Below are 16,414 nucleotides of genomic sequence, written 5' to 3' on the forward strand. Positions count from 1 at the left end.
GAGACGCATTCTCTGGAATGATTGCGCTTTTCCATCTGGCAATCTGATGGATGAGTCTAGGTTTAGATGTTGCCATTTCGGACTGCATTGTGCCGAGTGTGAAATTTGGTGGAGGAGGAATTATGGTGTGGGGTTGTTTTTCAGAAGTGGCCACTTAGTTCCAGTGAAAGGAACTTTGAATGCTCCAGGGTACCAAAACATTTTGGACAATTCCATGCTCCCAACCTTGTGGGAACAGTTTGGAGCGGGCCCCTTCCTCTTCCAACATGACTGTGCATCAGTGCACAAAGCAAGGTCCATAAAGACATGGATGACATAGTTTGGTGTGGATGAACTTGACTGGCCTGCACAGAGTCCTGACCTGAACCCGATAGAACAGTGTTTTTCAACCTTTTTTGAGCCAAGGCACATTTTTTTCATAAAAACAATACGGAGGCACACCACTAGCAGAAAAACTTAAAACAATGAAACTCCACCAGGTTGTCTTGCCTTATTTTGAGTTTGTTGTTGTTTCCTGTGTGTAGTGCATTACTTCCTGTCTTGCGCTGTTATTTTGGTGACTTTTCCTTTTTGGTTCTCCTGTAGCAGCTTTACGCCTTCCTTTGAGTGCTATTGCCCGCACCTGCTTTGTTTTGGCAATCAAGACTATTTAAGTTGTGCGTACGCTATCCTTCTTTGTGGGGACATTGTTGATTTTCATGTCATGTACGGGATGTGCTTTGTGGACGTCGTCTTTGCTCCACACGCTGTAAGTTTTTGCTGTCGTCCAGCATTCTGTTTTTGTTGACTTTGTAGCCAGTTCAGTTTTACTTTTGTTTTACATAGCCATCCCTAAGCTTCAGTGCCTTTTCCTATTTTTGGTTTAAGCTTTACATATCTTTTTACCTGCACGCTGTCTCCTGCTGTGCTCTGCATATTGGGATCACGACAAACCATTCTTGACGCGTTCCCACTTCTACAAAGCAATGAACTACCTGCTGCCACCTACTGGTATGGAGTATTACAAGATTACCCTGCCAAGCTCTACACAGCACAGGCACTAGACAATGGCACATTATTATGATTATTGATTTGCAAAAAATATTTTTTGGACCAATTAGGTGAAGTTGCATAATTTCCCACGGCACACCAGACAATATCTCACGGCACACTAGTGTGCCGCGGCACAGTGGTTGAAAATCACTGCGATAGAACACCTTTGGGATGAATTAAAACTGAGACTGAGAGCCAGGCCTTCTCGACCAACATCAGTGTGTGACCTCGCCAATGCGCTTTTGGAAGAATGGTCGAAAATTCCTATAAACATACTTCGCTACCTTGTGGACAGCCTTCCCAGAAGAGTTGAAGCTGTAATAGCTGCAAAAGGTGGACCGACATAGTATTGAGCCCTATGGGCTAGGAATGGGATGGCACTTCAAGTTCATATGTGAGTCAAGGCAGGTGGCCAAATACTTTTGGATATATAGTGTATCGAGATATAACAACTAAACAGTACCGTTATCATCATCAGCTCACTGTTAGATGTAAAATAAATAACTGGTGCACATGAGGAAATGTAAGTTTTTGAAAATAACAGCCTGGGGAGCTGCTAAAAAGGATTTTCACAGGAAATATTGGTGACAATGTTGAGTCACAATAAAATATTTTATTATGCCTAAATGTATACACCTGACAGCTTTTTTTTGTAATGCTGACTAGTCAAATACAACGTACGTAAATGTTATACTTTCAATAATTCATTGTTTGGTCTGTCTGTACCTCAGGAGGACCTGTTCCAAACACCAGGATTAAAGGAGGAGCTGCAGGCCATCATTGACAGTCTGGATACCAGCATTCCAGACACCATCCGTATCCTTACTCACAAAAAAAATCCCTTTTTTTAATGTCTGAATTCCAGCATCAAGGCTAAATACAGACCAACACATTTCCAATGCACTATTGTGGGAACTGTGAGAATCTGAAATTGTTAAAAAATAGTACAATATGACACCTTTAACAAACAGTAAACATTCCATGTTTTCCACTACATATTCAGCGTTTCCCAACCTTTATTGAGCCAAGGCACACATTTGACTTTAGATGAATGGCAACCGGTTATGTACCTTCTATCATCTAGTACAGGGGTGTCCAAACTATGACCCGCCGACATGTACAATTTCGCCCGTTAAATAAGGAATCTTGCTGCATGGAGAATGCATTCATTTTTAAAGACTGCCTTTAATGCTGCCATTTTGTTGCCATCCAGCGGACAATTTTATTAATTCAGGTCACTGACCTTAAATTATGCTCTGAATGAAACTATGCACAGCATTAACCTCTATGACCCAATGCAAACAACCTTCCCTCGTCATGATGCAAAAAATAAATAAATCTAACTATCACAAAATGTCAACAGACATGGTCACACATAACACAGCCTGCTCACTTCACGTTGTGAATATTTAAAAAAATGTCCATGCACCATAAAAAATTCAAAATTACACCAATTTAAGGAGGTTGTCACGAAAGTAAACAAGGTAGAAGTCGAACTTTCACATACTCTTAATATCCAATTATTTTGATTAATAATTATACAACCAATATATTAATATAATATGCACACACACACACATATATATATACATATATATATATATATATATATATATATATATATATATATATATATATATATATATATATATATATATATATATATATATATATATATATATATATATGTGTACATATATATATATATATATATATATATATATATATATATATATATATGTGTACATATATATATATATATATATATATATATATATATATATGAAGTCAAACAGTTTGGACACCCCTGTTCTAGTGCAAGAGCATTTAATTGTTCTGCTTGTGACTTTGTGTCGCTGGAATAGATAGATGAACAAAGATACATTAGTTGCTGGATTATCTAAATACAGTAGAACCTTGATTTACAAACTGAAGTAGATCAAGGTTTAATAAATAGAAAAGGTTGTATATTGAAGCAAATTTCTGCATAATAAACAATGTGAACATGAATAACGGGTTCCAGCCTGGACAAAAGTCCCTATTGTGGTAAAGGTTTGTACACGTTGAACATAATATAAAGTGTTATACAGTACTGTATATCAAACAAACATATCAAGGGGGAGATGGATCAACTTTGTATTCATTACCAAAACCAAAAAACAACAATTAGCTGAATTGTCCTCTTTTCGGCCACCCTGCACACACACTCTGTCATTAGTACTGTGGTGCATTCACGATTGAAATCACAAAACTCCTTACCTTTAACAGCCAGGTTGCTACAATAATTAGGAAGAAAAAAAGAAAAGCCATTTTACTTTGTTGGCTAACATTCTTGGCGTGCAGCTGAAGAGAGGGTTAGGGTTGGAGGCAGTGTCGACAACGCTGTTGAGGCTTCCTGAATGTTTTCAAACCACACATCGCTTGTCCGATGCTTTCTTTGGACTCATATTGAACCAGCAAAACTAGAATAATGCTGTAAAAAGGCTAGGAAACACTGATAAAGTGCACACGAAGGGGCGGCGTGGCTCGGTTGGTAGAGCGGCCGTGCTAGTGACTTGAGTGTTCCTGGTTCGATCCCCAGCTTCTGCCGTCCTAGTCCTTATGCAAGACACTTCACCCTTGCTCCTGATGGCTCGCGGCATGGCAGTGTATGAATAGGTGAATGTGGAAATGGTGTCAAAGTGCTTTGAGTACCTTGAAGGTAGAAAAGCGCTATACAAGTATAACCCATTAACGACATCACTGCTGTGCGGACTGAAGCACTAGAGATCGTTCAGCATGTGTGAATGAAACATCCGTACAACAAAGCATACTTTTACTCGATCTGCGGTTTGTAAATTGAAAGGTTTGTACAACGAGAAGTTTGTAAATTAACTTTGCACTGTAAAGTTTTGGCACCAATTGATCATTTCCCGCGGCACAGGCACAGTGGTTGGGAATCCCTGGCTTTGCCAATTCTGCTTCCTTGACACTTTTCATAAGCTGGCTGCAACCATTCCGTGGCCGAGGCTCTACTGATCTTCTTAGAGGCCTTGCCGGAGCCGGTGTTGTGCTACGAGCTCTACCAACGCTGCCTGGACTGTGCCCACGACAGCCGCCTATGCAAACAGGTGTCCGCATCGCCCCCGTCCCCTCGCATTTCTCCTCCTTGCTCTATTTTTTTGCCACTTTGTTGTCACGTATTGATCATGCGTTTATTTATTTTGCTGATTGACAGTTGATTTCCCAGCTGCCCCGTACCCACCGTAACGTGTTCCGCTACTTGATGGCTTTCCTGAAGGAGCTGCTCAAGCACGTGCACAACAACAACCTAACAGCCAGCCTTATAGGTAATAACACTCCAAACACACATGTTACAAGAGACCCGTGGTTATGGGCGCGGTCACCATGACGTCATCGAATAATTTGCATACATTTCTATATGATTTTCTTTAAAAAGGCTCAAAAAATGTATACACACATTTAAAACAAATCTGTTATTATGAATTAGTATTAACATATTTGTTTTAAAATCGTTTTGCCATATTTTCAAATGTGTATGTATTTATGTACAGTGTTCCCTCGTTTAACGCTGGGGTTACGTTCCAAAAAATACTCGCTTCAAGTGAAATCCACTGATTTTTTTTTCCCGTTTTGTATGTGTTTTTGTACACTATGTTTTTTCATTTACAGGATGTTTTTTTCCCCATTTACTGTGCATGTTATTTCGTTTACAGGTTGTTTTTTCTATTTGTTTTTTTCATTTACAATACTGTACAGTATGTTTTTTTTGTTTCTTTTTTTTTTTTTAAATATATTTTTTCTTTTTTTCTTTAATTTAATTTAATTTTTTATTTGTTATTAATCTGTCCAACAAAATAATACACAATAATACCATAATAATACAATTCCAATTCCAAAACCAGCAAAATTCTGAATAGCAATCAACAGAGCAATTGAGAGGACACACAAACATGACACAAAACAATCCAAAAGTAGTCAAACAAAAATGAATAATATCAACAACAGTATCAATATTAATAAGAATTCCAACATAGCAGTGATTAAAAATCCCTCATTTACATTATCATCACAGCCATTTATAAAAAATAAAATAAAAAACATTAAAAAAATGAACAATAGTGTCACAGTGGCTTACACTTGCATCACATCTCATAAGCTTGACAACACACTGTGTCCAATATTTTCCACAAAGATAAAATAAGTCATATTTTAGGTTCATTTAATAGTAAAACAAATTTAAATAATGGATCCCATATTCCAATATATGACTCATTATTATCTAAACTAAATGCTGTTATAATTTCCATAGCTTGTGTATACCAGTCAGTATGTATTATGTGTGTATACCAGTCAGTATGTATTATTTGTGTATACCAGTCAGTATGAGTTGGACTATCAACATCTATCCATTTTTTTAATATTACCCTTTTTGTTATGATGCATATTGAAAGAAATGCATTAACAGTATGTTTTTTCATTTTAAGTCTGTAAAACCTCTAACCACACACTTTATAAACTTTTCTCAGACAGGCATTAACATTTTCTCACATTTCTCTCGTTTATAAACACTCAAACTTCAAACCTTTGTGGATTTAAAAAAAAAAAAAGTACAGTACACTACTGTATTAAAGAATGAAACCAAAGATCAAAACCTGTTTTAGGCCAAAGCTGAACACATTCTGTACTGTCCAGGACACATGGCATGAAGAAGATTGATCGACAATTGTCTACAGTCCCTTAGCGAATCAGGACGCAGAACAAAATGCGCATTCATACGCTGTAAAAAAAAAAAAAAAAAAGCATGCGACACTGTAAAAAATTACACACACAAAAAAAAACAGTGTAACAGCAAGGCAGCGTAAAGTGAACCGCGTTGTAGCGAGGGAACACTGTATATGTATGCATACTGTATATACAGTACAGGCCAAAAGTTTGGACACACCTTCTCACTCAATGCGTTTTCTTTATTTTCATGACTATTTACATTGTAGATTGTCACTGAAGGCATCAAAACTATGAATGAACACATGTGGAGTTATGTACTTAACAAAAAAAGATGGAATAACTGAAAACATGTTTTATATTGTAGTTTCTTCAAAATAGCCACCCTTTGCTCTGATTACTGCTTTGTACACTCTTGGCATTCTCTCGATGAGCTTCAAGAGGTAGTCACTTCAAAGGCTTTTCACTTCACAGGTGTCATACATTTGATGCCTTCAGTGACAATCTACAATGTAAATAGTCATGAAAATAGAGAAAACGCATTGAAATGAGAAACTTTTGGCCTGTACTGTATATACAGTCATGGTCAAAAGTTTACATACACTTGTAAAGAACATAATGTCATGGCTGTCTTGAGATTTCAATAATTTCTACAACTCCTATTTTTTTTGTGATAGAGTGATTGGAGCACATACTTGTTGGTCACAAAAAACATTCATGAAGTTTGGTTCTTTTATCAATTTATTATGGGTCTACTGAAAGTGTGAGCAAATCTGCTGGGTCAAAAGTATACATACAGCAATGTTAATATTTGGTTACATGTCCCTTGGCAAGTTTCACTGCAATAAGGCGCTTTTGGTAGCCATCCACAAGCTTCTGCTTGAATTTTTGACCACTCCTCTTGACAAAATTGGTGCAGTTCAGCTAAATTTGTTGGTTTTCTGACATGGACTTGTTTCTTCAGCATTGTCCACACGTTTAAGTCAGGACTTTGGGAAGGCCATTCTAAAAGCTTCATTCTAGCCTGATTTAGCCATTCCTTTAACACTTTTGACGTGTGTTTGGGGTCATTGTCCTGTTGGAACACCCAACTGCGCCTAAGACGCAACCTTCGGGCTGATGATTTTAGGTTGTCCTGAAGAATATTTTCATTGTCCCATTTACTCTCTGTAAAGCACCAGTTCCATTGGCAGCAAAACAGGCCCAGAGCATAATACTACCACCACCATGCTTGACGGTAGGCATGGTGTTCCTAAGATTAAAGACCTCACCTTTTCTCCTCCAAACATATTGCTGGGTATTAGGGATGTCCGATAATATCGGCAGTCCGATATTATCGGCCGATAAATGCTTTAAAATGTAATATCGGAGATTTTCGGTATCGGTTTCAAAATTATCGGTATCTGTTTGAAAAAGTAAAATGTATGACTTTTTAAAACGCCGCTGTGTACACGGACGTAGGGAGAAGTACAGAGCGCCAATAAACCTTAAAGGCACTGACTTTGCGTGCCGGCCCAGTCACAAAATATTTTTTTCACACACACACAAGTGAATGCATGCATACTTGGTCAACAGCCATACAGGTCACACTGAGGGTGACCGTATAAACAACTTTAACACTGTTACAAATATGCGTCACACTGTGAACCCACACCAAACAAGAATGACAAACACATTTTGGGAGAACATCCGCACCGTAACACAACATAAACACAACAGAACAAATACCCAGAACCCCTTGCAGCACTAACTCTTCCCCCTAGCCCCCCCCCCCAACCCCGCCTACCTCAACCTCCTCATGCTCTCTCAGGGAGAGCATGTCCCAAATTCCAAGCTGCTGTTTTGAGGCATGTTAAAAAAAATAATGCACTTTGTGACTTCAATAATAAATATGGCAGTGCCATGTTGGCACTTTTTTCCATAACTTGAGTTGGTTTATTTTGGAAAACCTTGTTACATTGTTTAAGGCATCCAGCGGGGCATCACAACAAAATTAGGCATAATAATGTGTTAATTGGAGCTGGATGCAGTCTTACTTGGAGGGGAGGGAGCAGGTGGTAGAGGTGAACGGCACCGTGTCCCCCCCCCTCTCGGTGAGCTGTGGAGTCCCCCAAGGCAGTATATTGGGACCTTTACTGTTCCTAATATACATAAACGACATGTCATCGGCATGTGACTGTGAATTGTTTTTGTTTGCGGATGACTCTGCCCTGCTGGTATCCGGCAAGGACAAGTCACAGGTGGAGAAAATCCTCAGTGCTGAGCTCTGTAGAACCTGCACCTGGCTCGCTGACAACAAGCTATCCATCCACTTGGGTAAAACAGAATCCATCCTGTTTGGGTCCCACATCAAACTTAAGAGAGTCAATCACTTCACCATAAAAGTAGGTGACAGTGTCATCACCAGGAAAGATGAGGTCACCTACCTAGGTTCCATTCTAGAGGCTAACCTTTCCTGTGATAAAATGGCAACCAAGGTAATCAAAAAGGTTAACCAACGAACGAGATTTCTCTACAGAATTTCCTCTCTGGTCAACAAAAGCACCTTGAGGATTCTGGCGGGAACTCTCGTTCAACCCTTTTTCGATTACGCATGCACCTCCTGGTACCCTAGCACCTCCAAAACCCTCAAATCTAAACTCCAAACATCTCAGAACAAGCTAGTCAGGTTACTTCTAGACCTCCACCCCAGATCCCACCTCACTCCTACCCACTTCTCTAAAGTGGGCTGGCTCAAGGTGGAGGACAGAGTTAAACAACTTGCACTGAGCCTAGTCTATAAAATCCGCTACACCTCTCTGATACCGAAGTACATGTCAAACTACTTCCTTAACGTAAATGACCGCCATAACCACAACACCAGGGGGTGCTCCACTAACCACGTTAAACCCAGATTCCGAACTAACAAAGGTCTTAACTCATTCTCTTTCTATGCCACATCAATGTGGAATGCGCTCCCAACAGGTATAAAAGAAAGGGCATCTCTATCCTCCTTCAAAACCGCTATAAAAGTTCACCTCCAGGCAGCTACAACCCTAAACTAACACCCTCCCCGGATTGCTAATAATCAAATGTAAACAATCAAATGCAGATACTTTTTCTTATGCCTTCTGATCTCTCTCTCTCTCTCTCTCTCTCTCTCTATGTCCACTACTTGATGTCCATATCCCCACCCCCCCACCCCCCCCCCCTCCACACTCCTGATTGTAAATAATGTAAATAATTCAATGTGATTATCTTGTGTGATGACTGTATTATGATGATAGTATATATGATAGTATATATCTGTATCATGAATCAATTTAAGTGGACCCCGACTTAAACAAGTTGAAAAACTTATTCGGGTGTTACCATTTAGTGGTCAATTGTACGGAATATGTACTTCACTGTGCAACCTACTAATAAAAGTCTCAATCAATCAATCAAAAAAATTCCACAACTGTATACATCGGTATTAGTTGATATCGGAATAGGTAATTAAGATTTGGACAATATCGGAATATCGGATATCGGCAAAAAAGCCGTTATCGGACATCTCTACTGGGTATTGTGGCCAAACAGCTACATTTTTTTTTCATCTGACCACAGAACTTTCCTCCAGAAGGTCTTATCTTTGTCCATGTGATGTCAGAAATTCATAAAAGAACCAAACTTCATGAATGTTTTTTGTGACCAACAAGTATGTGCTCGACAATATTGTCGAGGCGGCTGATTGGAGCTGTGGCCGCAAGGTAGTTGGTGCCTGTCGTGGCGGTAATCCTAGAACCCGTTGGTGGACACCGGCGGTGAGGGATGCCGTCAAGCTGAAGAAGGAGTCCTATCGGGTTCTTTTGGCTCATAGGACTCCTGAGGCAGCGGACAGGTACTGACAGGCCAGGCGGTGTGCGGCTTCAGCGGTCGCGGAGGCAAAAACTCGGACATGGGAGGAGTTCGGGGAAGCCATGGAAAACGACTTCCGGACGGCTTCGAAGCGATTCTGGACCACCATCCGCCGCCTCAGGAAGGGGAAGCAGTGCACTATCAACACCGTGTATGGTGAGGATGGTGTTCTGCTGACCTCGACTGCGGATGTTGTGGATCGGTGGAGGGAATACTTCAAAGACCTCCTCAATCCCACCAACACGTCTTCCAATGAGGAAGCAGTGCCTGGGGAATCTGTGGTGGGCTCTCCTATTTCTGGGGCTGAGGTTGCTAAGGTAGTTAAAAAGCTCCTTGGTGGCAAGGCCCCGGGGGTGGATGAGATCCCCCCGGAGTTCCTTAAGGCTCTGGATGCTGTGGGGCTGTCTTGGTTGACAAGACTCTGCAGCATCGCGTGGACATTGGGGACGGTACGTCTGGATTGGCAGACCGGGGTGGTGGTTCCTCTCTTTAAGAAGGGGAACCGGGGGGTGTGTTCCAACTATCGTGGGATCACACTCCTCAGCCTTCCCGGTAAGGTCTATTCGGGTGTGCTGGAGAGGCTACGCCGGATAGTTGAACCTCGGATTCAGGAGGAACAGTGTGGTTTTCGTCCTGGTCGTGGAACTGTGGACCAGCTCTATACTCTCGGCAGGGTCCTTGAGGGTGCATGGGAGTTTGCCCAACCAGTCTACATGTGTTTTGCGGACTTGGAGAAGGCATTCGACCGTGTCCCTCGGGAAGTCTTGTGGGGAGTGCTCTGAGAGTATGGGGTATCGGACTGTCTGATTGTGGCGGTCCGCTCCCTGTATGATCAGTGCCAGAGTTTGGTCCGCATTGCCGGCTGTAAGTCGGACACGTTTCCAGTGAGGGTTGGACTCCGCCAGGGCTGCCCTTTGACACCGATTCTGTTCATAACTTTTATGGACAGAATTTCTAAGCGCAGTCAAGGCGTTGAGGGGATCTGGTTTGGTGGCTGCAGGATTAGGTCTCTGCTTTTTGCAGATTATATGGTCCTGATGGCTTCATCTGGCCAGGATCTTCAGCTCTCGCTGGATCGGTTCGCAGCTGAGTGTGAAGCGACTGGGATGAGAATCAGCACCTCCAAGTCCGAGTCCATGGTTCTCGCCCGGAAAAGGGTGGAGTGCCATCTCCGGGTTCCGGAGGACACCCTGCCCCAAGTGGAGGAGTTCAAGTACCTTGGAGTCTTGTTCACGAGTGAGGGAAGAGTGGATCGTGAGATCGACAGGCGGATCGGTGCGGCGTCTTCAGTAATGCAGACGCTGTATCGATCCGTTGTGGTGAAGAAGGAGCTGAGCCGGAAGGCAAAGCTCTCAATTTACCGGTCGATCTACGTTCCCATCCTCACCTATGGTCATGAGCTTTGGGTTATGACCGAAAGGACAAGATCACGGGTACAAGCGGCCGAAATGAGTTTCCTCCGCCGGGTGGCGGGGCTCTCCCTTAGAGATAGGGTGAGAAGCTCTGCCATCCTGGGGGAGCTCAAAGTAAAGCCGCTGCTCCTCCACATGGAGAGGAGCCAGTTGAGGTGGTTCGGGCATCTGGTCAGGATGCCACCCGAACGCCTCCCTAGGGAGGTGTTTAGGGCACGTCCGACCAGTAGGAGGCCACGGGGAAGACCCAGGCTGGCCTGGGAACGCCTCGGGATCCCCCGGGAAGAGCTGGACGAAGTGGCTGGGGAGAGGGAAGTCTGGGCTTCCCTGCTTAGGCTGCTGCCCCCGCGACCCGACCTCGCATAAGCGGAAGAAAATGGATGGATGGATGGATGGATGGATGGAAGTATGTGCTCCAATCACTCTATCACAAAAAAATAAGAGCGGTAGAAATTATTGGAAACTCAAGACAGCCATGACATTATGTTCTTTACTTTTGACCACGACTGTATATCTGGCCTGTACTGTATATATATATTCATAGTTCTTTTTTCCCTATGATTTATACAAAATTTCTCTCCAACCCGTCAGCCACCCTCTTTGCCAGCCTTCTCATCCGACCTCCTCCCAGCACGGCGAACCGGCAGACGTCCCACGACCGCCAGAAAGCCATCAACTTTATTCTGGGTTTCCTGATGGCGGGAGATGATGAGTAGTAACGCCGCGTCGCCGGAATCCACCTCGAGCCTTTACAGTGTCTCCACTGGGGTGGAAGAAGACTTTTTTTTCTCATCCCCTCACAAACTCATGTTGGAGATCCCCGAGGGCTTCATGCTTTTTACCAAGTGTCGACCAGTTTGGCCACTTGGCTGCGTTCACAAGCACTTTGGAGCGGTGTGCACTTTCTGAGACCTCCAAGTACGGACTTGTCCTCTTTCCTAACCGACCCAAATCTGCACCAAAGAGAGCGGCGCAGACGTGACAACACAGCAAGAGCCTCTGGTCTTCTAGCATACCTCTCAGAGACGTTTTGGCGGACAATCGCATTACTTGAGATGCGTCGTCCGTTTTAATTGAAGGGGATCAGACGTCTGCTAGAAGTATCTGTTAGCTGTTATTTATGCGTTTCTATTTCAACGACGTATGACGTGGCGCACATTTACGTCGGATAAATGCTGATACACCGTTTATGTGTTCCGTCTGACACTGCATCCTTGCCATAGATAACGGAGCTCAGGGCTATTCAACTGGGGGCCAAATCCGGCCCGGGAATGACACCACCCCCCGAGTTCAATGCCAAACATTAGGAGACAAACATTTTTGCAGCAAATTCTTAAAAACAGGAGTGCTCCTGTTGTCTAGAGGAACGTGGACCACTGTAAACACATCAGCACATCCTTGCATTGACAACACCACCTTGCTAGCAAACAGAAGACTGGGGTCCAAACTTGTGATTTACATAACTGAGGCGTTCCTCAAGGCACCTCTTTAGGTCCTCTCCTTTTAGGCAGGGATTTATATAACTAAGGTGCTGCTGCAGCTTCTTCACTTCCGATGCAGTCAATAGTCATTTGTTCAACTTCTTTAGTCATACTAGTGGTGTTCCTCAAGGCTCCGTTTTAGGTCCTCTCCTTTTTGGCAGCGATTGATGTAAATAAGGTGTTGCTGTCGCTTCTTTACTTCCGATGCAGTCCGTAGTAATTTTTGTTTATCGTCTTTAGGTATACTAGTGGTGTTCCTCAAGGCTCCGTTTCAGGTCCTCTCTTTTTCATCATTTGGGGGCCATTCCAGTAGAGGTCCCCAAGTTCTTTTAAAAGACAATGTTGCAGCAGATTCTTAAAAACACTAGAGGTGATCTTTGACGAGATTTTGTGCAGAAGTATTCTGACAAAATCAAAGAGGACACCGGTTCTCCGGAATATGTCAAATGAGTCTAACAGTGAAGGGAGAAGTCCGGCTTTGCTTCCTGAAAGGATTTAGTGTAGCTGAACCTCGATGCGTTAGTTTTAGTGAATGATGATACGTGGACCAATTCAGTGACACTATGTTGGTGTGCTCGCCACAGAGAACATTTCGTCTTGGAGCGTTTGCTGTGTTGTTGTTTTTTGTCCTCGTCTTTTTTTGTGAGCCTTACATCAAGTTTGTCCTGTTCGTCCGGAGTTACGCAACAAGTGCTATAATTGATACACTGACTTCCTGCTTCAACGTTGCAACCTGCCGTCCTCAAGGCTGTAAATAGTGACTGTTTGGCGTGGTCCTTTGTCGTTATGAAAATATGGTACTATCTATACCAGGCCTGGGCAATTATTTTGACTTGGGGGGGGGTTATATCTATTTTTAGGAACACTAATACAAAACCTCACAATAATGTCTGATTGAATGCTAAAAACTTTATGACACACTGCTTGGTGCCTCGCCTGAGCTGTCAGACTAATTAGATGACCATAGTAACTCATTAGATGACCGTAGTAACTCATGAGATGACCGTAGTAACTCATGAGATGACCATAATAACTCATGAGATGACCATAATAACTCATGAGATGACCATAGTAACTCATTAGATGACCGTAGTAACTCATTAGATGACCGTAGTAACTCATGAGATGACCATAGTAACTCATGAGATGACCATAGTAACTCATGAGATGACCATAATAACTCATTAGATGACCATAGTAACTCATTAGATGACCATACTAACTCATTAGATGACCGTAGTAACTCATTAGATGACCGTAGTAACTCATTAGATGACCATAGTAGCTCATTAGATGACCATAGTAGCTCATTAGATGACCGTAGTAACTCATTAGATGACCGTAGTAGCTCATTAGATGACCATAGTAGCTCATTAGATGACCGTAGTAACTCATTAGATGACCGTAGTAACTCATTAGATGACCGTAGTAGCTCATTAGATGACCGTAGTAGCTCATTAGATGACCGTAGTAACTCATGAGATGACCGTAGTAACTCATGAGATGACCGTAGTAACTCATGAGATGACCATAGTAACTAATTAGATGACCGTAGTAACTCATGAGATGACCATAGTAACTAATTAGATGACCATAGTAACTAATTAGATGACCATAGTAACTCATGAGATGACCGTAGTAACTAATTAGATGACCATAGTAACTAATTAGATGACCATAGTAACTAATTAGATGACCGTAGTAACTTATGAGATGACCATAGTAACTCATGAGATGACCGTAATAACTCATTAGATGACCGTAGTAACTCATTAGATGACTGTAGTAACTCATGAGATGACCATAGTAACTAATTAGATGACCATAGTAACTAATTAGATGACCATAGTAACTTATGAGATGACCATAGTAACTCATGAGATGACCATAGTAACTAATTAGATGACCATAGTAACTCATGAGATGACCATAGTAACTCATGAGATGACCGTAGTAACTCATGAGATGACCATATAACTCATGAGATGACCATAGTAGCTCATTAGATGACCATAGTAGCTCATTAGATGACCATAGTAACTCATTAGTTGACCGTAGTAACTCATGAGATGACCGTAGTAACTCAGGAGATGACCGTAGTAACTCATGAGATGACCGTAGTAACTCATGAGATGACCATAGTAACTAATTAGATGACCATAGTAACTAATTAGATGACCGTAGTAACTCATTAGATGACCGTAGTAACTCATTAGATGACCATAGTAACTCATGAGATGACCATAGTAATTAATTAGATGACCATAGTAACTAATTAGATGACCGTAGTAACTTATGAGATGACCATAGTAACTCATGAGATGACCGTAGTAACTCATTAGATGACCGTATTAACTCATTAGATGACTGTAGTAACTCATGAGATGACCATAGTAACTAATTAGATGACCATAGTAACTAATTAGATGACCATAGTAACTTATGAGATGACCATAGTAACTCATGAGATGACCATAGTAACTAATTAGATGACCATAGTAACTCATGAGATGACCATAGTAACTCATGAGATGACCGTAGTAACTCATGAGATGACCGTAGTAACTCATGAGATGACCATAGTAACTCATTAGAAGACTATAGTAACTCATTAGATGACCATAGTAACTCATGAGATGACCATAGTAACTCATGAGATGACCATAGTAACTCAATAGATGACTATAGTAACTCATTAGATGACCATAGTAACTCATGAGATGACCATAGTAACTCATTAGATGACCGTAGTAACTCATGAGATGACCGTAGTAACTCATTAGATGACCGTAGTAACTCATGAGATGACCGTAGTAACTCATTAGATGACCATAGTAACTAATTAGACGACCATAGTAACTAGTACATCATGCAGATTCCAAGCATTGAAAGACTTAGTATAGTTGAAGTCATTAGAAAACATCACTGCACATCACAATGGCAGCTACACTTTCCACCTTAAACATCTAAAATAATTATTTGGGAATGTCCGGCGGGCCAGATTGAAACGTTTTAACGGGCCGCATGTGGCCCCCGGGCCTTAATTTGCCCAGGTCTGATCTATACTGTGTGTTTTTTTTCTTAGTTTTTAGACGCCTCTCATCTAAACGCTTACACGATTCATCGTTTTGTCTGTCTGACACTGGTTTCTCACCCAGGTTTTTGCAAAGGTCACAGTGCCATCGCAGGTCGTCTGCTATTTTTGACGCCGTTGCTTCAACAGTGTTTCGTAACAGACAGTTGATAAATGAATGCGGGAGAAAAAAAAAGTTTTTCATGTAAAACGTGAGCGTGTGACGTATCCGCTGACAATCACGCATGCTTCAGCCTGGACATGTTCCAGGTGTCTTCTGAACTCCTGCTTCACAATCTTACCTGACATCCATCCTCAGGGCTGTCCTATGCCAGTGAATCATCTGTATTTATGTCTATTTTAGTGCACACCATCTGCTCCTTAATGAAGGTACTGCTTTTCAGCTTTGTTTTGTTTGTTACTCTTTAATTTATTCAATGACAGAAATAAACACATTTAAATGTCCTGTACCTTCTTCTGCAGTTCTGTGCCACCATCTCCTCACTTTCCCCACCTAACACCACCCTGAACCCAAACTAACAGTTGCCGTGCCCCGAGTGTCGTCCTACAGGCAGTGGGAGGACGAGTGGGGCTCCACATGCAGCGGTTGGTGTACCACAACACCTCCATGAGGTCAGTGAGCACTTGAAATACATGAAAAATAAAACAAAATGAGAGCAGGATTGATGATCTGTGTGTGGCGGCCATCTGCCTTGACCAGCATTGCTTTCTATTCTAAGGATTCTGATTACAAAACCCAAAACCAGTGAAGTTGTCACATTGTGTAAATCATAAATAAAAACAACATACAA

At 41.9% G+C, this 16,414-nt stretch overlaps 1 protein-coding gene across 1 annotated transcript in view; it reads left to right on the top strand.

The window, feature by feature from the left end:
* The window catches only part of ocrl (OCRL inositol polyphosphate-5-phosphatase), a 70,910-nt gene extending 54,846 nt beyond the window's left edge, over window positions 1-16,064 (top strand). The window contains exons 21-24 of the mRNA XM_062039793.1: window positions 1,764-1,848; window positions 4,015-4,142; window positions 4,250-4,361; window positions 11,640-16,064. Coding sequence (XP_061895777.1) covers window positions 1,764-1,848; window positions 4,015-4,142; window positions 4,250-4,361; window positions 11,640-11,764 — 450 coding nt within the window. The 3' untranslated portion in view covers window positions 11,765-16,064. The remainder of the gene's footprint in view (window positions 1-1,763; window positions 1,849-4,014; window positions 4,143-4,249; window positions 4,362-11,639) is intronic.
* The last annotated feature ends 350 nt before the right edge of the window (window positions 16,065-16,414 follow it).

Source organism: Entelurus aequoreus, linkage group LG28 (assembly GCF_033978785.1).
Source record: "Entelurus aequoreus isolate RoL-2023_Sb linkage group LG28, RoL_Eaeq_v1.1, whole genome shotgun sequence".
NCBI lineage: Eukaryota > Metazoa > Chordata > Actinopteri > Syngnathiformes > Syngnathidae > Entelurus > Entelurus aequoreus.